Source organism: Nomascus leucogenys, chromosome 5 (assembly GCF_006542625.1).
Source record: "Nomascus leucogenys isolate Asia chromosome 5, Asia_NLE_v1, whole genome shotgun sequence".
Classification (NCBI taxonomy): domain Eukaryota; kingdom Metazoa; phylum Chordata; class Mammalia; order Primates; family Hylobatidae; genus Nomascus; species Nomascus leucogenys.
The window spans coordinates 58,932,796-58,960,184 of NC_044385.1; the positions used below are offsets into that span (position 1 = coordinate 58,932,796).

At 36.8% G+C, this 27,389-nt stretch overlaps 1 protein-coding gene across 11 annotated transcripts in view; it reads left to right on the forward strand.

The window, feature by feature from the left end:
* RNF17 (ring finger protein 17) overlaps positions 1–27,389 on the forward strand; it is a 139,293-nt gene that overhangs the window by 43,745 nt on the left and 68,159 nt on the right. For 9 of the 11 annotated variants that reach the window (XR_004030130.1, XR_004030131.1, XM_030813222.1 and 6 more), the window contains 10 exons: positions 82–253; positions 1,450–1,526; positions 1,800–1,874; positions 5,144–5,451; positions 6,281–6,358; positions 8,256–8,414; positions 11,514–11,703; positions 12,484–12,652; positions 14,514–14,704; positions 16,428–16,569. Coding sequence is in view for 9 of the 11 variants with exons in the window: in XM_030813222.1 (XP_030669082.1) it covers positions 82–253; positions 1,450–1,526; positions 1,800–1,874; positions 5,144–5,451; positions 6,281–6,358; positions 8,256–8,414; positions 11,514–11,703; positions 12,484–12,652; positions 14,514–14,704; positions 16,428–16,569 (1,561 nt within the window). In the remaining 2 variants the exon portion in view is untranslated. The remainder of the gene's footprint in view (positions 1–81; positions 254–1,449; positions 1,527–1,799; positions 1,875–5,143; positions 5,452–6,280; positions 6,359–8,255; positions 8,415–11,513; positions 11,704–12,483; positions 12,653–14,513; positions 14,705–16,427; positions 16,570–27,389) is intronic. The other 2 variants (XM_030813226.1, XM_030813228.1) reach the window with 2 other exon arrangements.

The window sequence follows — 27,389 nt, forward strand, 5'->3', positions numbered from 1 at the left end:
CTTCAAGATACTATAGATCTTCTACTTTTTCTATAAATATTTATGAAATACTGCAAAATAACTTTGGAATCTTAAATGAAGGAAACAGAACCTGTGTGAAGAATTTGCAAGAACTACTGATGATTATCTATCAAATTTAATAAAGGCTAAAAGCTACATTGAAGAGAAAAAAAATAATTTGAATGCAGCTATGAACATAGCAAGAGCATTACAATTATCACCTTCTCTAAGAACATACTGTGACCTGAATCAGGTAATTTAATAGTTCACAATGTGAGTTATTTCTGTGGTAGCTTATTTTACATGCTTTGGAATATATTTAAGACAAGAATTTGTTTTTCAGATTATCCTAACCTGTATTATTATTTAGAATTCTAAATTGTTGACAATATAGGTTAGGATAATCTAAGTTATAATAAGATAATGTTTGAAATTTATGACAAACATTGTAAAATTTATATGACCTTTTGTTATTTTTGACCAGTTAGGGAAATAGTGCAATTAAGTCTTTGTAACACTTGATCTGAGAGCAAGTAAGGTGACATTGAGGTGAAAGTTTAGGTTTCTAAGACACCTGATTAAAAAAATGAGGACAAATAAGGGTAGCAAACTGAATAGGACTCTATTCTGTTCACGTAAACAATTTAGGTATGGCTGCCAACTCTTAACGTTAAAATTTAATTCAAAATCCTAGTCAAGTTTTTCTCTTCCCATTCCTTTCCAAATTGTGCAAGTCAAGAGACAGCTTCAGCCATCTCCTATCATCTAATCATGTGCCTAAGGGGCAGAATTGGGCAAAAAAAAAAAAAATAGTTTCTTATACTTTGACAGCACGAGATTAATCACAGATCTTTGCTGACTTCTGCCTCACTCCCTAAGGGTATAGATCTTGCTTTAGTCATCTTTGAATCTTCAGGATCTCACTTCCTGTGGATAATCAGATGTATAGAAGAGAAGCCATTAGTTTACCTGCCTCCAAAGTCTCTAACATTAAATGAAAGGAGAATTTGCCATGAACCTACTTGGCTAGGTGTCCCAGGCTTTAGTTCTAAAACAATAATAGTTGTTTCCTCTGTATTACACGTGTGACACTAGGTGATGAAAAAAGTGATGAAATTTGGTCTTTATCCTAGTTAATCTAGCTAAGAAAATAGGGCAAAAAGGGAGAAAACTCTTGAAGATAGCAACACAGTTGCAAAATGAATCTGATCGAGTTTTCTCTGATCATGTAGCTCTATCCTATTTCTTAGTGTCTATTGTTACCTTTTATACATATCTCCAAAAGTCATAAACACTTATTTGTATCCTTCTGAGTGCCCCAAATTGAGCCTGAATGCATTAATTAATGAAATACCTAAAAGATACAATTTTCTTTCTAAAATCTTACTGTTCAGCAATATTTGTGACAAGATTCACACATGAATGATTTTTTTTTTTTTTAAATTCTAGATTATCCGGACTTTGCAGTTAACTTCAGATAGTGAATTAGCACAAGTTAGTTCTCCACAACTAAGGTACCCTCCCAGGTGAGTAAGTCGTAGTTCAGGAGACCATAACAAGTATAAAGATGTGCTAGAACTTAAATGTATTAAAATAGCAAGTAATAATAAATTGAAATTTTGGGTCACAAATGTTTACCAAGTTAGCAACCAAATTAAGATAAGTATAATTTGTGCTAACTTAGAAAGTTATTTAAATGTTTCCTTTTCAATTCATTAATGTCAGCAACTGATTTTTGTTTAGAGAACATGATACATTTGTATTAGAACGTTTATGTATATGTTAATGTTTTATTATAGGTTGAGTGTGAATTGCAGTGAGATCATCTGTATGTTCAACAATATGGGAAAGATTGAATTTGGGGACTCAACAAAGTAAGTATTTATAAGCATGGTAACACACCATTAGTGTCTGACAGTACCTACATTATCTAAGAGACAGAAGAATTGATGTTTAGTGTAATCCAGAAGCTGAAAAATAAAGGGCAAAATAGTTTATATAGTTAAATTCTACATATAATGTTTTTTAAAAGGCCTAGAAGGGATCAATATTCAGCAATATACATGTCGAAGTTATCCTTGAGATTGATTCAGTCAGCAAGCATTGAACACTGCTAGGCACTAACAAACACCCTAGATATTGAGATAAATGTCCGAGAAATTACGATAAGTAGAGGAAGAAGGACATGTAAACAATAAAATGCATAATTGCTAGGGTAATGTATGCAGAATTTACTTGAGGTGCAAAGCAAGGGAATGATCAGTTCTTCCTGGGGTAACAGGAGTTGGAAAGATATTTTCTTTTCCCTTATCTATTAAAATTAAGTAGCAAGTAGAAAGGAGGAGAAAAAGGAAGTATGCATCTTCTAGGCAGTGAATATATGGGCAGTGAAATAGCATGCTAGGTTCAGGGAATGGTGTATATAATTCCATTCTCTGTGTCCCCAAGGATACATAGATGCTAAGTCCTAAAGACTTTGTATGCTGTCTGATGATGTTTGAACCTTATAATCCATGCTGTCCAGTATGGTAGCCACTAATCACATGTAGCTATTTAAATTTAAACATAAATTAATTAAAACTAAATAGAATTAAAATCCAGTTCCTCAGTTCCATTAGCCCACATTTCAAGTGCTCAGTAGCCACATGTTGTTAGTGACTACCTGTCTTATTCTATTTGTGCTGCTATAACAAAGTTTAAAAAGAACAGATGTTATTTATTCTTCTGTAATTCATAAAGAACAGATGTTTATTTGCAGTTCTGGCGGCTGAGAAGCCCAAGATCATAATGCTGGAAGAATTGGCTTCTGGTGAGGGCCCTGATCTCTACTTTAAGATAGCACTTTGAATGCTGTGTCCTCCCATGGCAGAAAGCATGGAAGAGCATAAAAGGGACAAATAACTATCTTCACACGGTGGGAGAGCAGAAGAGCAAAAAAGGGCGTAAGCTAGTTCCCTCCAGACTTGTTGTAAGGCACAAATCCATTCGTGACGGCAGAGCCCTCATTACTTGATCATTAATTTCCCCAAAGGCCCCACCTCTTAATATCACCACAATGGAAATTAAGTTTCGACATGAATTTTGAAACATTTAGACCAAAGCACTGCTATATTAGACAATGCGGCATATTTCCATTATCACCAAAAGTTCTGTTGTACAGTATAGTTCTCGGGAGTAGAAAGCCACTAAAAGGTTTTAAGCATGAAAGTAAAAATGATTAGATTACATTTTTTAGGGATAATTTTGGTGGCCATTTGGGGGATTATTTGGGGTAAGAGGATGACAGTGAAGGGTAAAGGATCACTTAGGCCATCATATCAGTAGATTCAGCAACCCATGAGAACTAAAACTTAACTAATAGCACTGGGTAGGGACTGAGAATAGATATGACAAATGCAAAATAGGGAAAATTAATAAAACTCAGTAATGCTTGAATGTGAGGCATGAGGGAAGCATCATCAATGGTTTGTTAAGCTTTGGTGACTAAGTTGATGGATTGTGGTATTATTCATCAAGATTAGGAATACAGGAAGAAAAGTAAGTTGGGAGGGGGAAGATAGTATGTTGAGTACTTACTGTTTACCAGCTTCTGGAGAGAAATGCGTACAGCTTAATTGGATATGAATGCTGAAACTTAAGAGATCTTGGTCTTGATTCTGGGTTTAGGAGTATTCAGAATATAGATGTAGAAACCACCAAAAAAGAAATAAGTTCGTTCGTTGTAGGTGGATTGTCTCCAATGGAAATGGTCCCCCGAGAAAAGCAACACATTTGTTACCTTAGGGAACAATTAGTCTGGCTCGCAGTACTACCATTTCAGAAGCACATAGGATGATGTATACTCTAAGCCAGGTAAATTCATATAAGCCAAGGTCACAAAACTGATGTGTAGTCAAAATGCCAGTTTGTTAACTTAATGGATAAATATAATTGTAAACAGGGACTAGAACTGAGGAGCTAACTTGTCAGAAGTTACTTTTTTGGTAATCTTTTTTGAATAAAGGGAATAAAATTAATCAAATAGGTTAATGGAATTAGGCTAAGGTAGCTGATTAGATTCCTCTCCATCAGAGGGAAGACCTTGCCAGAGGAAGTAGAATACCAGTCCTTCGGCTCAGTCATCTTTCTCCATGCTTGGGGGAGCCCTGCCCCATATTTACTGCTGTGACTTGACTTTATGCTTGCATGGATAATCAACAACCTTTGCAATCAATATGTTCTTTTTGACGTTTTCACAACTTGAATATGGTTACTATCAGCATTTCTAAGACACTAAAAACTATTCTGCCTCTTTAAGAATCTGTACTGATCTTCTACTTTAAATTTAACTCTGAGAGCTGCCTTTTAAATTTTTTCCTAGTTTTTAGGGAAAGTATTACTATAACCTGCATGTACTGATTACAAATGGTAGTTAAACCATGGGTTTGCACAGTAAGAGCAGGTATTCAAACAGGTCAAGGACAGTACCCTGGAAGGATACTAAAATTTAAAGCAGGGAAAGGGTAATCTGTAAAAAAAAAAAAAAAATTGAGAAGGGACAGACAGAAGTTGAAGGAGAACAGAAGTGGTATTGTACAAGTCAAAGCAGAGGTTTATGACACTGGAGCTGATTAATAATGTTGCATGTCTCAGGTCTAATAAGAATTGTTATGAAAAGAGACATTTAGATTGAAAGGTCATGTACATATATATGACTCTCAGGTGTTTGAACTTCAACATATATCAATTTTGCTTAGTTAAATGTATGTCCTCCGTTGGAAGAGGCAGATAAACATGTATCATTGCTAAGTCCAGTTGGCTTTGTTGGTCATTATTTCCACAGTGACTTCTTAAACAGTGATCTGTGAAGAAGCTAAATCCATCATGGAATAACTAAAATATAAACTTCATGAAACCCAATCTTATCTCATTGTAAAATTTCTATACTTGTAGATTTGATAGCCTAAAAACTGTCTGGATATGTGGAGAAAATAGAAAAATATGAAGTAGAATGGATAAATAACTGGCAGTGGGTTAGTGGCTATTGAATAATTATGCCCAAAAGATTCAGATGAATGGCCATGGTGGGAGTTTCTAGTGACTTATTCATGGTTGTACCATATACCTCTGTATTCATAGCTTATATCTCTGTATTTTTAAACAGATGTTATCCCCAAGAAAATGAAATTAGACAGAATGTTCAAAAGAAATATAATAACAAAAAGGGACTTTCTTGTTACGATACATACCCACCACTAGAAAAGAAAAAGGTTGACATGTCTGTCCTAACCAGTGAAGCACCACTACCTCCTTTGCAACCTGAGACAAATGATATACATTTAGAAGCAAAAAACTTCCAGCCACAGAAAGACGTTGTTGCAACAGCATCCCCTAAAACCATTGCTGTGTTACCTCAGATGGGATCTAGCCCTGATGTGATAATTGAAGAAATTATTGAAGACAACATGGAAAGTAAGTAAAAATGTAAAAGCAGGGGGGGAAGGATCTTGTATCTGTAATTAGACACAGTTGGTACTTTTTTCATCCATGCATTTAACAGAAATATAATTGCTATTATAATCTTACTCCTCATTATGAGTTAAAACCTGTTCATTCCATGCCCCTACTCTCATATTTTCCAGAGTTAGGATAATTTTTATTTTTAATGCAGTAATATAGCTAACCTCTGAGGTATAAATTAATATCTGGTTTAATTAGGGTATTTTGAGATTTTTTAGTGTTCTCACATATAAGCCTTGTATAAAAGATATAAATAAATGAGAGAGATGTGGTCTGTGAACATAGTTTTATTACTTTCTTTGAATTAAGAACATCTTCTCTTCAATCTTTGTTGTGAGATTTAATATAAACTATCATGATTATAATGTTATCTATTTTAGAACATTTAAATATATCACAGTTGTATTTGATTAGATTTCCAGTGTCAGTGTTCTTTCCATTAACATGGAGTGAGATACTACAGTATGTAGTTTTATACTAATAGTCTCCTTTAAGACCATTTTTCAAGATCAGCTTTTATTTTCCCCCACCCATTGTCTATTTTATTAGTTGACTCTCCAGAATTACATTTTAAAAAAGGACACACTTCTTTCCACTGTATTATCATTGATGTCTCAATTACTTAAGATACCTGTAATAACTTTATTCACTGATACAAGGGGTGTTGCCATTCCAGTGTTTTGCCAATTTCAGTACAGCTTTTTAAAAACTAGCATGTTATTGTTAACATAGTTAGTACAAGTTGTCTTTATTTCTTATTTTGATGAAGCATGCGGCACAGATGATCTTGGGGAGACACCTAGATATCCAAAAAAGCCTCTTCAGAAAAACTCATCTGTTCCTTTTGGATCAAAAGCAGGTACTGTAACAACTGTCTGAGCTTGATGTAGTGGAGTTTACTGTATGTGTAGTAAGTAACTCTTACCTAGTGTGAGGTAGTAAGTAAAGTGAATTTCACTGATAACTAAAGCATAGTACTTTCTAATGTTAAAAGTTTTAATTCTGGGGCCAGACACCATGGCTCACACCTGTAATCCCAGCACTTTGGGAGGCCGAGATGGGTGGATGATTTGAGCTCAGGAGTTCGAAACCAGCCTGGGCAACATGGTGAAACCCTGTCTCTACAAAAAATATAAAAACATAAGTGGGTGTGGTGGTGCGCAACTGTGGTCTCAGCTATTCAGGAGGCTGAGGTGGGAGGATCACTTGAGCCTGGGAGGCGGAGGTAGCAATGAGCTGAGATCCCACCACTGCACTACACCCTGGGTAACAGTGAGACCTCATCTCAAATGAATGAATGAATGTTTTGACTCTAGCAGAAATATTCCCCCCAATAAAAAAAAATTTTTTTGAGACAGAGTCTTACTCTGTTGCCCAGGCTGGAATGCAGTGGCGCGATCCGGGCTCACTGCAACCTCCTCAGGCTCAAATGATTCTCGTGCCTCAGCCTCCAGAGTAGCTGGGATTATAGGCATGTGCCACAATGCTCAGCTAATTTTTGTATTTTTAGTAGAGATGAGGTTTCACAATGTCGGCTAGGCTGGTCTCAAAACTCCTGTCCTCAAGCGACCCTCCCTCCTTGGCCTCCCAAAGTGCTGGGATTATAGACGTGAGCCATCGTGCGAAGCCAGGAATATTTCCAAAATTTATACTTCTCTCGGATGTCACCCCTATTGTATGTGTTTATCTTTTTACCCCACCCTAAATATGGGCATTATTCTTTATATTTTCTATTGAATAGTTAAAATGATCCATTTGTTCAGCTTCTGTCATCTATCTATACTTGACTATATTCATTTCCACTCCTCCTAGTCTTTGTTTTTTAAGCAATTTTACCATGTAAACGTTTATCTCATTCAGAAATTAAATATATATTAAAATATTATGTGAAACTTCCCCCCATCCTATTCCCATTCTATTCAGTGTCTCCATCTCTTCCACATTTTCTTTATGCATTTATAAATAAACACACACAAATTATTTTTCCAAACTTCTCTCTCCCTCTCTCTCTTTCTGTGTGTGTGTGTGTGTGTGTGTGTGGTGGGGGGGGGGTCTTTTTTTACACAAAACGTAGCATACCACTGTTTTGTTTTTTGCGTTCCTTCCTTAACATTATACTTTGGAGATCTTTTCATATTAGTGAAGACACTTGGCTTAAGAACATTTTCTGACTGTCTTTACCTCTACTTACCCCACCAAAAAGCACACACATTCCCCTAAATGCTGCTCAGTACTTTGGCTTTGCCTAGACATTTTTTCACATCTAATTTATAAGACTAACCTGATTTATAAGACTTGGGATTCAGAGTGGCTATGAGCTGTATTGGTTCTGTAGGTAGAGTATAGATGGAACTGGCTTTTGTAGGCTATCCTAGAAACCTAATCATTATCAGTAGGGGTTCTGAGTTCCAAGTATGTTCATAAAGAAACTGAACTTTTGTAATACAGTAGAGTTACAGCGTATACGTTGACTTTAGAATCTTAACTATCACATGGACTATGATTTCACTTATTTAGCATATTTTGCAAGTATTATGAAGTATTTGCAGTTCAGGTTACTAAAGAATTCATTGTTGAAAGTGATCTGTTTTATCAATCATTTAGGGCTTGGACTACTTCCTGGGGCCTACGTGCAGTATTCCTAGAGTTCACAATGCCATAAGACACTCTTTTAGAGGCTTTTACGGTTGTTCAGCTTTCATGAATTATTTTCTAACTTTGTGGTTTATTAATGTGGCTTAAACATTTTTATCCAGGTTCTGCAGAGCTAGTTTTTGTAAGCCATGTAATAGATCCTTGCCATTTCTACATTCGGAAGTATTCAAAAATAAAAGATGCCAAAGTACTGGAGAAGAAGGTGAATGAATTTTGCAGTAGGAGTTCACACCTTGATCCTTCAGACATTTTGGAACTAGGTAATTAAATATTAGTCCAAGTTAAAATATCAAATTTATTTAACTATTATAATAACTTGGCCAACCCACATAAGACTTGTTATAATATAGATTTTTGCTCTAAGTTCATTTGTAGTAAGCATAAAAGTTTTAGGATTATTTGACATAAATTATTTAGGCAAATTAGCTAAGGATTAAGATGGAATGTTGGCACATTTTTACAGTGAGATATGTACAGAAACTCCATTATGTAGTAGGGCGAATTGCTTTTAAAACTGCAAAACCCATGACAGGTTATGTAGCCTGTCCCCTTGTCTCCATGAAGAACTGTGCCTCTAAGATGATGATTCTTGTGTAACTCCAGTCTCTTGCGCACCATGTGTGAGTGTTGGGGCTAGCATTGAGCACCTGAGATTCAGGAGGCCTGTGGCACCCATTCCCAGCGCCCTACAGAGGATAATTGTAAATTCAGTCAGTCTTTTAATTGTGAGGGTATGTGAATTTGCCATGCTTCGGGCTTTTGTTACAAGTATTTTTCTTATAACATTGTTGACTGAATTTGATTGTACCTTGTAATATGGTGAAGCTATGATTCATTTGTATTAATAGAGTATTTTTCTCATTATGTTAGTAGCAGTCCATACCTATATGTAATTAATAAAGTGTTTTATCTGTCTAGTCTTGATTGATAGTCGTTTAAAAGTATGATTAACTCTCAGCTCATCTGTGTAGCTTTTCAGAATATCAGAAGAGTAGGATCATCATATACTTTGACAAAAATGAATAGTAATTCTAAAACTTAAAAAATAACATTTATGCCATGTGAGCTGGGAACATTAGGTTGTTAGTATCTAAGAGGAGGGAAGTGTAGTGCTGAATTCAATAGTATGTCTGAAATGTAATACATGCCAAAAATAGCTTATTTTCAGAAAATGTTCTAAGAAAGCCAGAAAGTTGTGCTTTAATTTGTTAATGATAATTTTGTTGGCAGGGTAAATACAGCTGATTAAAACACTCATTTATATTTTGAGAAATTAATGATAAGGGAAGAAATGTGAATTGTTGATTTAGGAGAGGAGAGTATCCTCTTGTTCCCTTTTCCTGCCTCTATACTTCGTTATGAAGAACAGTAAATGGCTTCAGCAGACTTTTATCCATTGAAAGAAAGAATAGTTTTATAGAATATATACAGCAGGTCTTCAAATAACATTATCTCATTATAATTTTGATGAGAAAAAAATAAATTCCTGGTTTGGGCAAATGTCTGTGTTGAGTTTGCACATTCTGCCCGTGTCTGTGTGGGTTTTTTCAGGTACTCTGGTTTCCTCGAACATCCTAAAGATGCACATGTTAGGTTAATTGGTGTGTCTACATTGTCCCAGTCTGAGTGGCAGGGAGGGAGGGGAGAGAGAGAGAGAGAGTGTGTGCGTGTGTGTGTGTGTGTGTGTGTGTGTGTGTGTGTGTGTTTACCCTGCGATGGAATGGTGTTCTGACCAGGATTGGTTCCTGCCTCGTGCCCTGAGCTGCCTGGATAGGCTTCAGCCACCCTTGACTCTAGAATAAGCGGGTTAGAGAATGAATAAATAAATATGTATTATCATAAAATTTATAAAGTATTTGATATCTATACAAATACATGACAATAAATGATGCAGTACAAAAGCGCTCTGTGAATCCACCTTATTTATGATTGTTTTTGAACTGTGGTGCCAGGAGGTACTCCTTACAATTCTCACTTTGCAAGCTGTAATTCTTTGAGTTAACCCACTACCACTATGACTGCCATCACTCACTGATGCACCAAAAATTGAGTAGATATCTTACTTGTTCATCTTTCTTAAATGTACGTTTAGCTCACACTTGTTTCAGTATTTAATATTAGAAGTGTTTGGGGTCTTTATAAGTTTGATGATGTTTTTGTGACCAGAAATACACGTAGAAACTTAAGTCTTGTTTATATCAATTAGCCTATGTGGTAAGATTGGTTTTGTTATGCCATTTTGCTTAAAGTCACAGTTTCTAAGAATGTATCAATGACATTAAGTGGGGATTTACTATATTTTAAAACTAAGAATGTTGGTACAGTAGTGTAGCAGAATCAGAGAAGGGTCACTGACAAACTGAAGACCAAACGTTTTGGTAGGACTTAAAAGGCTGCCTATAATGTGCTTTTCAGCTATCCTGTTTTTATTAGCATATGCAGAGGAGATTACACAGCATCTCTCTGTATATAATCAGTGATCAGAATTTACCAGATTCATTTCCAAAATATGTAGTTTAAATGGGCTTTAAGACTACCTGAGTTCTCCTGCTACTTCTTCTAAGTAGCTATGTGAGTTGGGCTAGATTAGGTTTTCTGCCTAGTTTTCCTCACCTATGATAGAAACACTACCTTTATAGAGTTGTTGTGGGGAGTAAGTGAATTCAAACAAAACACAGAACATTTCTGAGCTCATAGTAAGCATTCACCTGTGGGCCTTTTTTTTTCATTTGTTTAATCTTCTTTTTTCCTGGCTATTAATTTGTAATCCAACTGGTCCCTACAAAGGTCTTCCTCTACTGCTAAGTCCTTAGTTCATCTTCCCTCTTCTCTGAACACCACTGGGTGCCAATAATTTTGGCATTTCACAGGCTGCCTTTCATTGTTTTACTCTCACTCCCCTTTACAAAGAGAAGATAATTGTTTCTTCTCTCATTACAAACTTCAGTATGTGTATGTCAGTAAGTGTACATGTGTACATGCACAAAGACGGATGGTCTTGCTTGTAAGTACAGTGTAATTATGGTAATTAATTTGCCTGTCTCTCTTCCTTTCTTGAGCTTCTTGATGGCAAGACAGTCTCATTCATCTTTGTTCTTATTGATCATAAGCAGATCCGCATTAAGTGACTGCTAACTTAGTATTCTTTGGGTGTTTATTTCCCTATTTAGCTTGTTTCTGTATAACAGAAACTATCATAACATGCTGTATTATATCCTTCTCATAGCACTTGAACACAGTACTGTATCATCAGTAAATAAATGAATTAAGACTTTTTCGTGGTAGAACTAATGTGTCTGTAAACTTACGAAGTGGCTTTTATTGATAAATGTTGATAATGATTTGTTTTCCTCATTTAGGTGCAAGAGTATTTGTCAACAGTATTAAAAATGGAATGTGGTGTCGAGGAACTATCACAGAATTAATTCCAATAGAGGGTAAAAATATTAGAAAACCTTGTAGTCCAACCAGATTATTTGTCCATGAAGTTGCACTAATACAAATATTCATGGTAGATTTTGGAAATTCTGAAGTCCTGATTGTCTCAGGGTATGATATTTTATAATATGTATCCTTGGCCTGCTTAGAAACATTTTGGAGGGAGGTGGAGTTAAAGAATAAAGGAAATTAGAGGTAGAGAGGAATAATTTGTCATTCTTAACTTCCAAGACATACGTTTTATTATTTCGCTCTACAGTTGTCTTGATAAGTAAAATTTTATCATTTACCAGTATTACTAGATGGAGAGTTTAGAAAAGGAACTCCAAACTTAAGTACTCTTCTTATGTCACTTTAAAGCAGGGAATAATACACAAACTAATTCTTTTAAATGTTACAGTTAGCAACAGATGATTGAGTTAAATTTTTAATCAGACTTCCATAATTTCATTAATGTTTTTTAAAGTGTCATACTGTCTAACTCACTGTAGGTATTTTAAATGGTTTTCTCTGTCTTCTAGGAAAATAATACAAACTGATATGTTTCTGTAGTAAGGACCAGTATTAACCATAGCATGACCACTTAATGGTTATAGCTTTATAAATAAATAGATTTATATGGGGGGAAGTGTCATTATCTCCTTTAAGCTCAAACTGCATGAGTATATGAAAGTACAAATGTAGCTGAGATTTCTTTCTGTGGAGGAAAACAGTGTTTCTGCTTATAGAAGCTAAACTAAGTCTATATAGTAAGAAAGTATTAATTTGGAATATAACTTTCTAAAAGGTGTAACTTAAAAATTATACTTAGAAATGCATACCTTCTGTGGAGAAAAACAAATTTAAGTTTGAAGCATTATTTTCAATAAATATTACTTGAATTTCTCCTAGAATTGTTGATACCCATGTGAGACCAGAACACTCTGCTAAGCAACATATCGCACTAAATGATTTATGTCTGGTTCTAAGGAAATCTGAACCATATATTGAAGGGCTGCTAAAAGACATCCAGCCATTAGCACAACCATGCTCATTGAAAGACATTGTTCCACAGAATTCAGTAAGTGAGACTTTATTTTTTCCTTCAGAGGCTATTACAATTTTAGCTATGTATTGCCAATTAGATTGCTAAGTATAGGCTCAGGGAACCAGTAATCTTGGTAAATACGTAGTGCATATTAAACTATTAGTTCTAATAGAAAAGGAAATGAACTTCGGCTTCCACAATTGAAAACATTTTTAATGGGAAATCAAGTTGAATAAGCATATATTAACATAATGATTGGTTAAGTATCCAAGTAAACCAGTAATTTTGGAGTCAACTATACAGAGAAATAAGTTTATGATGTGTGTGTTTCTCTACAGTATTTTCTTATTTCCATTGCCCTTTATTACTCTATTTAATGGCCATATTGCATTCTGTGTTTTGTATTATTTATGAAAATCTATTCTCCAGCAAGATTGTAAACTCTTAAGGGACAGAAATTGTAACAATACCTGTTAAGCAGTTGTATTCTTACAAGGTCTATGAGAGCAGAGGAGTCTGTTTTTACACATCATTGTATTCCCAGCATTTAGCAGATCACATGCCACATAGAAGGCATTCAACACATATTTGAAATAACAAATAAGTTAATTAAAAAAAAAGGAAACACAAAAATAATAGCACTGGTGTTTTCTTTAAAATGGTGAGTGTTTTGTTTTTAATTTTCTCTTTTTTAACTTTTCACATCACATTTTTTACACTGAGTAGATTTTACATTTATAATCATAAAAACTTCAGAAAGCTATTCTCTTTTTTTGTTTTTAAGGAATTTCTGGTTTTGATCCTGAAATTTACTTTTGATGTGGTATTTAAATGTTCAAAGATCAACATAAAAAGTTTTTTGGCTGGGTTTGGTGGCCCAAGGCTGTAATTCCAGCACTTTGGGAGGCCGAGGTGGGAGGATCGCCTGGGCTCAGGAGTTTGAGACCAGCCTGGGCAACATGGTGAGACCCTGTCTACCAAAAATACAAAAATTAGCCAGGCGTGGTAGTGCACCACGAGGGCTGAGGTGGAAGGATCTCTTGAGCTTGGGAGGCAGAGATTGCATGAGCTGAGATTATGCCACTGCACACCAGTCTGGGTGACAGAGTAAGACCCTGTCTCAAAAGAAAAAATTTTTTGCCCAGTGGGTGGATTTTTTTTTTAAATCACTTAAGTAGCATAAATCTCATGCATTGCTAGTAATGGAAGCTAGATTAACTGATGATTGTAAATTTTTGGATTTTATTTTAGGCATACCTATACTTTCAAAATTACCTTTTGAATTTTCATCTAAGTGGAAAATTGAATAGTTATTTCTTTCATTTTGAGATCTTTCTTTATAACCTTCATATTAATATTCAAAAGTGAAACTAAATTCTAAAGTAAAACCTTGAGAATATATTTATAAAGTGAAGGTATATGCACATTGTACATTCATAAAGACTGCCCCTAAGTTTGTGGCCCTGGCTGTTTCTATTTTTCTTTCTTTTTTTTTTTTTTTTTTTTTTTGAGATGGAGTCTTGTTCTGTCACCCAGGCTGGAGTGCAGTGGCACGATCTCGGCTCACCTCACCACAACCTCTGCCTCCCGGGTTCAAGCAATCCCCTGCCTCAGCCTCCCGAGTAGCTGGGATTAAAGGCACCTACCACCACGGCCGGCTAATTTTTGTATTTTTTGTAGAGACAGGGTTTCACCATCTTGGCCAGGCTGGTCTTGAACTCCTGACCTTGTGAGTCACCATGCCTGGCCAGCCCTGGCTGTTTCCTAATGTCTGTGGTTGGTTCAGTTTGTTCACAGTTGCATCTCTGGTTGGTACAAACCTAAATCCAGAACATTGTAACATTAGCGATACTTATAATTACTAATTACTATGGAATTTTACTTTTTTGCACAGAATGAAGGCTGGGAAGAGGAAGCTAAAGTGGAATTTTTGAAAATGGTAAATAACAAGGCTGTTTCAATGCAAGTTTTTAGAGAAGAAGATGGTGTGCTTATTGTAGATCTGCAAAAACCACCACCGAATAAAATAAGCAGTGATATGCCTGTGTCTCTTAGAGATGCGCTGGTTTTTATGGAACTAGCAAAGTAAGTAACTTATTAAAACTTAAATATTCTTTGAGATTATAGCTATAAATAAGAGTAGCAGATTTTGCCTTTAAAAACCATGTCTCTAAAGTAAACCTTAACATACCTGAAGAAGTGAAAAATATTGCTCTTAAACTTTTCTAAGTACAGTTGTTGTCTGTGAAAACTGGATTCAGATAATTGGATTTAAGAAAATAGGCCGGGCAGGGCGGCTCACAACTGTAATTCTAGCACTGTGGGAGTCCAAGGAGGGAGGATTCCTTGAGGTCATGAGTTTGAGACCAGCCTGGGCAACATAGCTAGACCTCATCTCTACAACGAAATACAAAAAGAAATTAACCAGGCGTGGTGGCATGCATCTGTAGTTCCAGCTTCTCAGGTCAGGAGCTGAGGTGGGAGGTTTGCTTGAGCCCAGGAGTTCGAGCTATGCTCTTGCTACTGTACTCCAGGTTGGGTGACAGAGTGAGATGCTGTCTGTAAAGAAAAACGAAAATTAGAAAAATTAGAGAAATTAAGGTACCTCAAAATATAAAGTATGTATAAATACCTAACATCTTTTGGACTCTTGATAACTTTATAAGCAGCTGTATGAGGGTTTCAATAATTATAGTTTAACTGTTCCTAAATTTTCCTAAATTTTGTAGCCTTTGGAATGAGTTCATGATTACTACCCTATATTTAATGTATGAATCTAGAATAGATGTTTAAACTTTCTTTGTCCATCATTTCTTTTTTGTTTGTGACAGAGTCTTCATCCCATCACCCAGGCTAGAGTGCAGTAGCACAGCCTCAGCTCACTGAAACCACTGCCTCCCAGGTTTAGGTGATTCTCATGTCTCAGCCTTCTGAGTAGCTGGAATTGCAAGCACACACCACCGCTCCCGGCTAATTTTTGTATTTTTAGCAGAGACAGGGTTTCACCGTGTTGGCCAGGCTGGTCTTGAACTCCTGCCCACCTTGGCCTTCCAAAGTGCTGGGATTACAGGCATGAGCCACAGTGCCTAAGCTGTCCATCATTTCTGATGACTTAAGTAACTGCAGAGGTAGTCAAAGATTCTAATTTTTACTCTGGGTGATTGGGAATGGAACCCAAGCAGGTTCCATTCTAGAAAAATACAAGTAGTCTTGGAGCTGGAAGGAGCCACAGAGACCCTTCAGTGACATCACCAATTGCTACCACAGACCACAGATATCAATGTAACACAAAGAATAGAAGCAGCTTTGAATCTAAGTACGACATGAAAGCCTAGCTCTAAAGTTTTGATACTTGATATCTTATTTAACCTGGTTTGATAATTGAAGACAATACCAAGAAATGTTAGAAGAAAGAAATTAGATGATGAATGCTTTTGGTACATCAGTACATGTACAAGTCCTTCCTTTAGATCAAGTCACTGAGAGAAAAGAGACTTAAGAAAATGGCTTGGCCAGGTATGGTGGCTTACACTTGTATCCCAGCACTTTGGGAGGCCAAGGCAGTAGGATCGCCTGAGCCCAGGAGTTCAGGGTCAACCTGGGCAATGTAGGGAGACCCTGTCTCTACAAAAATTAGCCAGGTGTGGTGGCATGCCCCTGTGGTCCCAGCTACTTGGGAGGCTGAGATGGGAGGATTGCTTGAGCCCAGGAGGGTAGAGGCTGCAGTGAGCCATGATAGCACCACTGCGCTCCAGCCTGGGTGACAGGGTGAGACCCTGCTAATGCTTTTCATTATGCTTTTAATTAGGTTTAAGTCACAATCACTAAGAAGTCACTTTGAAAAAAATACTACTTTACACTATCATCCACCTATTTTGCCTAAAGAAATGACAGATGTTTCAGTAACGGTTTGTCATATAAATAGTCCTGGAGATTTCTATCTTCAGTTGGTAAGTATATAATGTGTTTTTGAAATGAAGTTTTTAAAAAAAATTTAATTAGACATGTATAACAAGAATGAGTATCTACCGTCAATTTTATTTAGAGCAAACATACCACTGTTAACCTTCTATACGTTTAAATTTCTTACTAGTTGCAACTTCAAACAAGTTTACATGATTTATCATAAATTGAAAGAACAATAAAGGATAATTAATGTATAAATGTTTCTTGCTACCTTCTGAAATCTGGAGACTAGGAAAGCATATAGAGTTAGCAAATAGAAATATAATGATAAACTTTTTTCTAACCTGTACGTCTGAAAATTTACCAATTATTATTAGGTGTTTTCTGAATTTGAACACCAAAATAGACACAGATTAAAGGCATTTCATATTGAACTTTGGATGTGTGACTGATGTGTTTAGATAGTAACAATAATAGTTCATCCTTATTGCTTTCTGGGTGCTTTATATGATTTAACTCATCATAAGGCCCTTAAGACTTTAAGTGAATTAACTCATTAATCTTTGCAACAATCCTGTGAGAAAGACACTGTTGTCTCCATTTGAATGTGGAGACCCTAACCACAGAGATGAAGCGTCTTGCCCAAGATCACACAGCTCTGAAAGGGTAGAGCCAGGATTGACCTAGGCTGTGCAGCTTCAGAACTTGCCATCTCAAGCACTGCATCACACTGTAGTGGCTCCTCAAATGAGTTGTGGAAGCGCCTATCTAAGTTAGGATTTGCGTTTATTTCTGTTGTTGATTTTTTACAGTGTCTTTTATGGTAAAATATACATAATATAATTTTATAGTTTTTAATAATTGTTCAGCATACCTTTCGGTGCCATTAAGGCCATTAAGTGTTGTGCATCCATTTCCAGAGCTTTTTATTTATCTCAAACAAAAGCCCTGTACCTATTAAACAATCATATACCATTTCTTCTCCCGTAGTCCCTGATGAACTTCTGTTCTACTTTCTGTCTCTATGAAATTGCCTATTACAGGTACCTCTTAAGTGAAATCATATACAATGTTTCCTTTTGTATCTGGCTTCTTTCACTTCAACTTAGTGTTTTCAAGGTTCCTATTATGTAGGATGTATCAGAATTTCGTTCCTTTATATGGCTGAATAATATTCCATGTATGGATATACTGCATTTTGTAGTATCCATTCATCTATTGATGGCCATTTGGATTGTTTCCACCTTTTGGCCTATGTGAATAATGCTGCTATGGACACTGGCATAAAAGTATCCATTTGGGTCTCTGCTTTCAGTTCCTCTGGTATGTATAATACCTAGGAGTGATTGCTGGATTATATGGTAATTTTATGTTTAACTTTTTTGGGGAACTGCTGAACTGTTTTCTACAGCAGCCGCAGTTTTACATTCTTACCAGCAATCCACAGGGTTCCAATTTCTCCATACCCTCATGAACACTTGTTTTTTTTTTCTTTTTTAAATAACATTTTTTTTTATTATTATACTTTAAGTTCTGGGATACATGTGCAGTACATGCAGGTTTGTTACATAGGTATACATGTGCCATAGTGGTTTGCTGCACCCATCCCCGTCATCTACATTAGGTATTTCTCCTAATGCTATCCCTCCCCTTGTCCCCACCCTGCAACAGGCCCCAGTGTGTGATGTTCCCCTCCCTGTGTCCGTGTGTTCTCACTGTTTAACTCCCACTTATGACTGAGAACATGCAGTGTTTGGTTTTCTGTTCCTGTGTTAGTTTGCTGAGAATGTCCCTGCAAAGGATGTGACTCTTCCTTTTTCATGTCTGCATAGTATTCCATGGTGTATATGTGCCATATTTTCTTTATCCAGTCTATCATTGATGGACGTTTGGGTTGGTTCAAGTCTTTGCTATTGTGAATAGTGCTGCAGTAAACATACGTGTCTTTATAGTAGAATGATTTCTAATCCTTTGGGTATATACCCAGTAATGGGATTGCTGGGTCAAATGGATTTCTGGTTCTAGATCCTTGAGGAATCGCCACACTGGTTGAACTAATTTACACTCCCACCAACAGTGTAAAAGCATTCCTATTTCTCCATATCCTCTCCAGCATCTGATCGCCATTCTAACTGGTGTGAGATGGTATCTCATTGTGGTTTTGATTTGCATTTCTCTAATGACCAGTGATGATGAACATGTTTTTCATATGTTTGTTGGTTGCATCAATGTCTTCTTTTGAATAATAGCACTTTTTTTTTGAGACGGAGTCTCGCTCTGTCACCCAGGCTGGAGTGCAGTGGCACGATCTTGGCTCACTGCAAGCTCTACCTCCTGGGTTCATGCCATTCTCCTGCCTCAGCCTCCCGAGTTAACTGGGACTACAGGCACCTGCCACCACACCCGGCTGATTTTTTGTATTTTTTAGCAGAGATGGGGTTTCACTGTGTTAGCCAGGATGGTCTTGATCTCCTGACTTCATGATCCACCCACCTCAGCCTCCCAAAGTGCTAGGATTACAGGTGTGAGCCACCACGCCCAGCCAGTAGCATTCTTAATAAGTGTGAAGTGGTATCAGTTTGTGATTTTCATCTGCATTTCCCTAATGGCCAGTGATACTGAATATCTTTACATGTCCTTGTTTATTGGCCATTTGTGTATCTTTGAAGAAATAGCCATTCCAGTCATTTATCCATTTATTGTTTTAAATTTTTAAAACTTTTTATTTGTTGTTTTTTATTTTTTAAACACAGGGCTTCACTCTGTTGCTCAGGCTAAAATGCAGTGGCATGATTGTAAGTTCACTGCAGCCTCAATCTCCTAGGCTCAAGGGATCCTCTAGCCTCAGCCTCCCATATTGCTAGTACTACAGGCACATACCACCACACCTGGCTAATTATTATTTTGTAGACACAGGGTCTCGCTAGGTAACCCAGGCTGGCCTTGAACTCCTGGGCCAGAGTGATCCTCCCACCTTGGCCTCCCAAAGTGCTGGTATTACAAGCATGATTCACCATGCCCAAACCTTTGTCCATTTTTTAATTGGGTTGTTTATTTTGTTGTTGGATTGTAGGAGTTTTCATGTATTCTAGATACTAAATTCTTATGAGATATATGACTTACAAATGCAGTTGATCGTTGAACAAGTGGTAGTAGTGGATACTAACCCCTGTGTAGTCAAAAATCTGCGTGTAACTATTTTTTTTTTTCTTTTCTTGAGACAAGGTCCAGCACTGTTGCTTAGGCTGGAGTGCAGTGGCAAGATCATAGCTTACTGCAGCCTGGAACTCCTGGACTGAAGTGGTCTCCTGTCTCAGCCTCCCAAGTAGCTAGGACTACGGGCATGCACCACAGCTTGCTAATTTTTTTTTTTTTTTTTTTTAGAGACAGGGTCTTGCTATGTTGCCCAGGTTGGTTTTGAACTCCTGGTCTCAAACAGTCCTCCTGCCTCAGCCTCCCAAAGTGCTGAGATTACAGGCATGAACCTCAACACTCAGTCTGCATTGATTTCCACAAAACTTAACTACTGATAGCCTACTGTTGATTAGAAGCCTTAATAATATATAAACAGTTAGCTAACATATTTTTGTATATGTATTCAATACTGCATTCTTAAAGTAAGCTAGAGAAAAGAAAGTGTTATTAAAAATCATAAAGAGAAAATATATTTACTATTCATTAACTGAACGTGGATCATTATACAAGTCTTCATGCCCATCATCTTCATGTTGAATAGGCTGAGGAAGAGCAGGAGTTGGTCTTGCTGTCTCAGGTCTGGCAGAGGTGGAAAAAATTCGCACATAATTGGAACTGCATAGTTCAAACCCGTGTTCCAAGGCTGGCTGTTTTTTTTCCCATTTTGTGGGTTGTCTTTTCACTTTCTTGATAGTGTCCTTTATTCCACAAAAGTTTTTAATTTTATGAAGACCAATTTAATTACTGTTTTTGTTGCTTGTGCTTTTGGTGTCATATCCAAGATATCATTACCAAATCTGACATCATGATACTTCTTCCCTATGCTTTCTTCTAAGAGTTTTATAGGTTTAGATCTTTGATTCATTTTGAGTTAATTTTGTACAAAGTATAAGGTAAGTGCCCAGCTTCATTATTTTGAATTGGATATTCAGTTTTCCCAGCACTATTTGTTGAAAAGACTGTGTTTTCCCCTACTGAATGGTCTTGGCACCCTTGTTAAAAGTGAAAGTTTATTTCTGGACTTTCTATTTTGTTCCATTTGTCTGTGTATCTGTCCTTACTTCAGTACAACACTTTTGATTACTGTAGTTGTGTTGTAACTTTTGAAATCAAAACGCGTGAGTCTTCCAACTTTGTTCTTTTTCAAGATTGTTTTGGTTATTCAGTGTCTCTTAAGATTCCATATGACTTTTAGGATGGGTTTTTCTATTTCCCTAAGAAATACAGTGTGATACTGAGTATGATATTATCATTTGCTAATGTATTGAAACACAACTGATTTTTACATATGAATTTTATGTCTAGCAGCTTTGCTGAATTAATTTAACAAGTGAGAGAGAGAGAAGGTGTGTGTATGTAATTTGGGGGCATTTTCTCACGTATAAGATCATGTCATCTATGAACAGAGAAATGTCATTGGGATTTTAATAGGGATTACATTGAATTGTAAATCACTTTGGATAGCATTGACATCTTAACAATTTTAAGTCATCTTATCCATGAACACTGGATTTTTTCATTTATTTAGATCTTATTTAATATCTTTCAACAGTTTTGTATGGTTTTCAGCATATCAATTTTTGGCCCCTTTGGTGAAGTTTATTCCTAATTCTTCTTTTAGATGCTGTTGTAAATGGAATTGCTTTTTAAATTTCCTCTTCAATTTGCTCATTTGCTAATGTATTAAAACACAACTGATTTTTACATGTGAATTTTGTGCCTAGCAGCCGTGCTGAATTAATTAGGTAGCCCTAACAGGGTGTGTGTGTGTGTGTGTGTGTGTGTGTGTGTGTGTGTGTGTGTGTAATTTGGGGGGATTTTCTTACATAGAAGATCATGTCATCCATGAACAGAGATATTTATACTTTTTCCTTTCTGATTTGGATGCCTTTTGTTTTTTTCTTACCTAATGGCCTCTGGCTAGGATTTCCAATATGTTGAATACAAGATGAAAAAGCAGGCTTCCTTGTCTTATTCCTGTCTTAAGGGAAAAGCGTTTGTCTTTGACCATTGAGTATGATACTATCTGTGAGTTTTTCCCCAATGACCTTTACCATCTTGAGTAAGTTTCGTTCTGTCTCTTGTTTATTGAATGTTTTTGTCAAGAAAGGGTGTTCAGTTTTTCAAATTCTTTTTTGCAACAATTGAGATGATCATGTTTTGGTCTTTTCTCCTTCATCCTGTCAATGTGGTGTATTACATTGATTTTGGATTTTGTTTTGTTTTCTTGTTGGTTTGTTTGGAGACAGGGTCTCCCTCAGTTGCCCAGGCTGGAATGCAGTGACATGATCTCAGCTCATGGCAACCTTTGCCTCCCAGACTCAAGCAGTCCTCCTGCCTCAGCCCACTGAGTTGCTGGGACCAAAGGTGCACACCACCACACCAGGCTAATTTTAAAAATTTTTTTATTTTGAAGAAATGAGGTCTCACTATGTTACACAGGCTGGTCTCAAACTCCTGAGCTGAAGTGATCCTTTCACGGTACCCTCCCAAAGTGCTGGGAGTACAGCCGTGGGCCACTGCGCCTGCTGCATTGATTTTCATATGTCATTATCCTTGCATTTTAAAAATAAATCCCACTAGATAAAGATGTATAATCTTTTTATCATAAATTTGTTTAACATCATTGTTGCCTTGGCATCCATTTTTAGGCCTAACATAAGTTGTTTGAAACTGAGTCATACCACCTCATCTTTGGCCTAGTTAAAACTTTCCCTCCCCATGTGGCTGTTTGCAGTGTGGGTCACTTGTTCTACGTCTCACTGACCCAACATATCCCACAGCTGCTTACCACAATAAAACCAGAGTCAACACCAGAGTCATGCAAATAATTCCCCCCCCCCCTTTACACATATTTTCTTTAAATTAGCCCGTTCACAACCCCCGTGGGAAGGCCTTAAGAGATAATGCCTATGGACCTTAATAAAGGCAGAGTTCCACAGATTCACTCTTATCTGTGATTAACAAAGTGCTTCTTTTATTTCATGTGTTTTGTTTTGCTGCCTCTGTGTCTCACCTGACTGACATACACATACCTAACTTTCCACCCAGTCAGCACTCTCCTGGAGAGTGGCTATCTTGGTAGGAATAAACTGGACACAGGTCGGACAAGAACCACGAGGGCATCTGATAGTATAAACAAGTTTCCTGTGAGACATGCACTTGGTCACAGGTCAGGCAAGAAGGCATTGTCCCATTCACCAAGATAAAGAAGTATCCTCTTTTGATTTATTGTAAACATCAGTGACCACCTCCTCTAGAGCCTTGTCGGGGCAGGGCTAGAGTTCATGGCCACTCTCCAGAGAGAGACCCGAAGACCAAGTTAGAAGAAAACAAAATCTTTTAATATGCTGAATTTGGTTTATTAGTATTTCGTTGAGGATATTTGCATCAGTATTGCAAGGGATATTGATCTGTAATTTTCTTACAGTGTCTTCATATAGCTTTGTTATCAGGGTAATGCAGCCTCTTAGAGTTAGTATTCATCTTTTAGTTTTTTGGAAGAATTTGAGATGGAATGGTGTTAATTCTTCTTTAAATGTTTGGTAGAATTCAGCAGTGAAACTATCCGGTCCAGGGCTTTTCATGTGTAGGAGGTTTTTGAATCCTGTTTGAACCTCTTTAGTAGTTATAAGTCTACTTGGATTTTCTAATTCATGAGTCAGTCTTGGAAGGTTGTGTGTTTCTAGGAATTTGTCCATTTCATATAGGTTATCCAGTTTGTTGGCATACAATTGTCTTCAATAATCTCTTATAGTTTTTTACTTCTTGGCCGGGCATGGTGGCTCCCACCTGTAATCTCAGTACTTTGGAAGGCCGAGCCGAGTGGATCACTTGAGGTCAGGAGTTTGAGACCAGCCTGGCCAACATGTCGAAACCCCATCTCTACTAAAAATACAAAAATTAGCCAGCCGTGGTGGTGGGGACCTGTAGTCCCAGCTACTTGGGAGGCTGAGGCAGGAGAATTGCTTGAGCCCAGGAGGCAGAGGTTGCAGTGAGCTGAGATTGTGCCACTGCACTCCAGCCTGGGTGACAGCAAGACTTCATCTCAAAAAAAAAAAAAGAACAAAAAAATTTTTGTCTTAAAATTGGTAGTATTGTCTCCACTTTTATTTCTGATTTTATTAACTTGAAACATCTCTTTCTTTTCTAGTTATTCTAGCTAAAGATTTGTCAATTTTGCTGATCTTTTCAAATAATCAACTTTTGGCTTTATTGATGTTCTGTTTCTTTATCCTGTCTTGTTTTTGCTCTAATCTTTATTATTTCTTCGGCTACCTTTGGGTAATTTTCTCTTATGGTATATAGTTAGGTTCTTAATTTTCAATATTTTAAAATTGTGTGTATAGCTATACATTTCCCTCTTAGCACTATTTTATTGCATCTCATAAGTTTGGTATGTTGTGTTTTTATTTTCATTTGTCTTGAAGCATTTTCTAGTTTCTCTTAGGATTTCTTCTTTGACCTGTTGGTAGTTTGTGGTGTTTAGTTTCTACATATTTGAATTTTGCAGCTTTTCTTGTTTTTGATTTCCAGTTTCCTTTCATTGTCATAGAGACAAATACATTTTATGATTTCAGTTTTTTGAAATTTATTAAGACATTTTGCAGCCTAACATATGGTCTATTCTGAGAATGTTCTAAATGGCCTTGTAGGAAAAAAAAAGAAAAGGTATATTTTACTATTGGCTAGAGTGTTTTATATATGTCTGTTAGGACCTGTTGGTTTACAGTGTTATTCAAGTCTTCTGTTTCCTTATTGATACCCCATCTGGATGTTTTATGCACTGTTGGAAGTGGAATATTAAAGCCTTCTATTTATTATTATTGAACTGTCAATTTTTTCCCTCAATACTGTCAATGTTTGCTTCATATATTTGGGCCTTTGATGTGTACTGCATAATTGCTTATAATTGTTATATCTTACTGGTGAATTGGCCTTTTTATCAATTTATAATGTCCTTTCTCTCTTGTAAGAATTTTTTATTTAAAGTCTGTTTTGCCTGATACCACCAGTAAAGCCATCTAAGATCTCTCTTGATTACTATTTGCATGGAGTATTTTCTTCCATCCTTTGACTTTCAACCTGTGTATGGCATAAGGTATCAAGTGTGTCTCTTGTGGGCAGCATATAGTTGGATCATGTTTTTTTTTTTTAATTCATTCTGCCAATGTTTGTTTTTTAATTGGAGAGTTTAATACATTTACATTTAAAGTAATTACTGATAAGGAAAGACTTCTGCCATTTGCTGTTTTCTGTATCTTATCACTCTTTTATTCCTTCTTTCCTCCATTAGAGCCCTCTTTTGTGTTTAGCTGCTTTTTTCTTTTTAGTATGATGTTTTTTTAAAATCTCTTTTGTAATTGTGTTAAAAAACACAGAATTTATTATCTTAACCATTTTTTAGTGTAACTTCAGTAGTGTTAACCATATTCATATTACCATGCAACAGATTTCTAGAACATTTTCATCTTGCAAACTGAAACTATACTCATTGAACACATTTTTCCCTGCTTCCAACCTCTGGCGACCACAGTATTACTTCTGCATTTTTATGAATTTTACTGTGTTAAATACCTTGTATAAGTGGACTCAGACAGAATTTGTCTTTCTGTGACTGGCTTATTTTACTTATAATAATGTCCTAAAGATTCATCCATGTTGTAAGCATTGATGGGATTTCCTATTTTAAGGCTGAATAATACTTCTTTGTATGTATATACAGCATTTTAAAAATCCCTTCATTTGTCAGTGGACATTTGGATTGTCTGCTGTAATGAACATGGATATGCAAATATTATAGTATCAGGTTTTGCTTCCCTTCTTGTTTCCTTTTTGTGTTTATCTTGTAGAGTATTTTTTATCATTACCATGGAGATTACATATAACATCCCAAAGTTATAACAATCCAATATGAGTTAATACCAACATAATTTTAACTTCACAAAAAACTACTTCTCTGCAGCTCTGTTTTTCCAATATTTTTGATGTCACAAATTAATCTCTATACTCTGCGTGCTCAATAACATAGATTTGTAATTATTTATGCATTTGTCTTTTAAATCCTATAGAAAATAAAAAAGTAGAATTATAAACCAAAATTGCAATAATACTGACTTTCCCATTTACCCATGTATTTACCTTAACCAGAGATCTTAATATCCTCATGTGACTTTGAGGTACTGTCTAGTGTCCTCTCATTGCAACCTGAAGGACTTCCATTAGCATTTCTTACAGGGCAGGTCTAGTGGTAGTAGAGTCCCTCAGCCCTTGTTTATCTGGGACTGTCTTAATTTTTCTCACATTTTTGAAGGTTAGTTTTTCCAAATGTATAATTTTCAGTTGACAGGTTGTTTTTTTCTTTTTTTTTTTTTTTTTTTTTTTGAGACGGAGTCTCACTTTGTTGCCCAGGCTGGAGTGCAGTGGCGCGATCTCGGCTCACTGCAAGCTCCGCCTCCCGGGTTCACGCCATTCTCCTGCCTCAGCCTCTCCGAGTAGCTGGGACTACAGGCGCCCGCCACCACGCCCAGCTAATTTTTTTGTATTTTTAGTAGAGACGGGGTTTCACCGTGGTCTCGATCTCCTGACTTCGTGATCCGCCCGCCTCGGCCTCCCAAAGTGCTGGGATTACAAGCGTGAGCCACCGCGCCCGGCCTTGTTTTTTTCTTAAGTACATCATATATATCTCTGTCTTCCCATTTCCTTCTGGCTTCCAAGATTTCTTTCTTGTCTCTTTTCTTTTTCTTTCTTTTTTTTTTGAGACAGAGTCTTGCTCTCTTGCCCATGCTGTAGGCAGTGGCATGATCTCTCCTGACTGCAATCTCTGCCTCCTGGGTTCAAGTGATTCTCCTGCCCCAGCCTCCCTAGTAGCTGGGATTACAGGTGCACGCCACCATGCCTGGCTAATTTTTATATTTTTAGTAGAGATGGGGTTTCACCATGTTGGCCAGGCTGGTCTAGAACTCCTGACCTCAGATGATCTGCCGGCCTTGACCTCCCAAAGTCCTGGGATTACAGGCATGAGCCACCGCACCTGGCCTTTGTTTTTGTTTTTGTTTTTGTTTTTGTTTTTGAGATGGAGTTTTACTCTGTCACCCAGGTTGGAGTATAGTGGTGCGATCTTGGCTCATGGCAACCTCTGCCTCCCAGGTTCAAACAGTTCTCCTGCATCAGCCTCTTGAGTAGCTGGGACTACAGGTGCCCGCCACCATGCCCAGCTAATTTTTGTATTTTTAGTAGAGATAGCTTTTGGCTGCGTTGGCCAGGCTGATCTCAAGCTCCTGACCTCAAGTGATCACCCCCCTTGGCCTCCCAAAATGCTGGGATTACAGTCCTGAGCCACTATGCCTGGCCTGGGCTCCAAGATTTCTAATATGAGAAATTGACTTATAATCTTCTTGAGTCTCTGTATATGACATGTTGCATCTCTTTTGCTGCTTCCCAGATTTTCTCTTTGGCTTTGCCTTTTTAGAGTTTGATTATGTGTCTTGGTGTGTGATTCTTTGGGTTTATCCTATTTGGAGTCTAATAGTGTCTTAGTTCCCTGGAGCTGGTGTAACAAATTACTATTAATTGGGTAGCTTAAACAACAGAATTAATTGTCAACAGTTTTGGAGTCTAGAGGTATGAGATCAGTTTGTCAGAAGAGTTGGTTTCTTCTGAGGGGTTT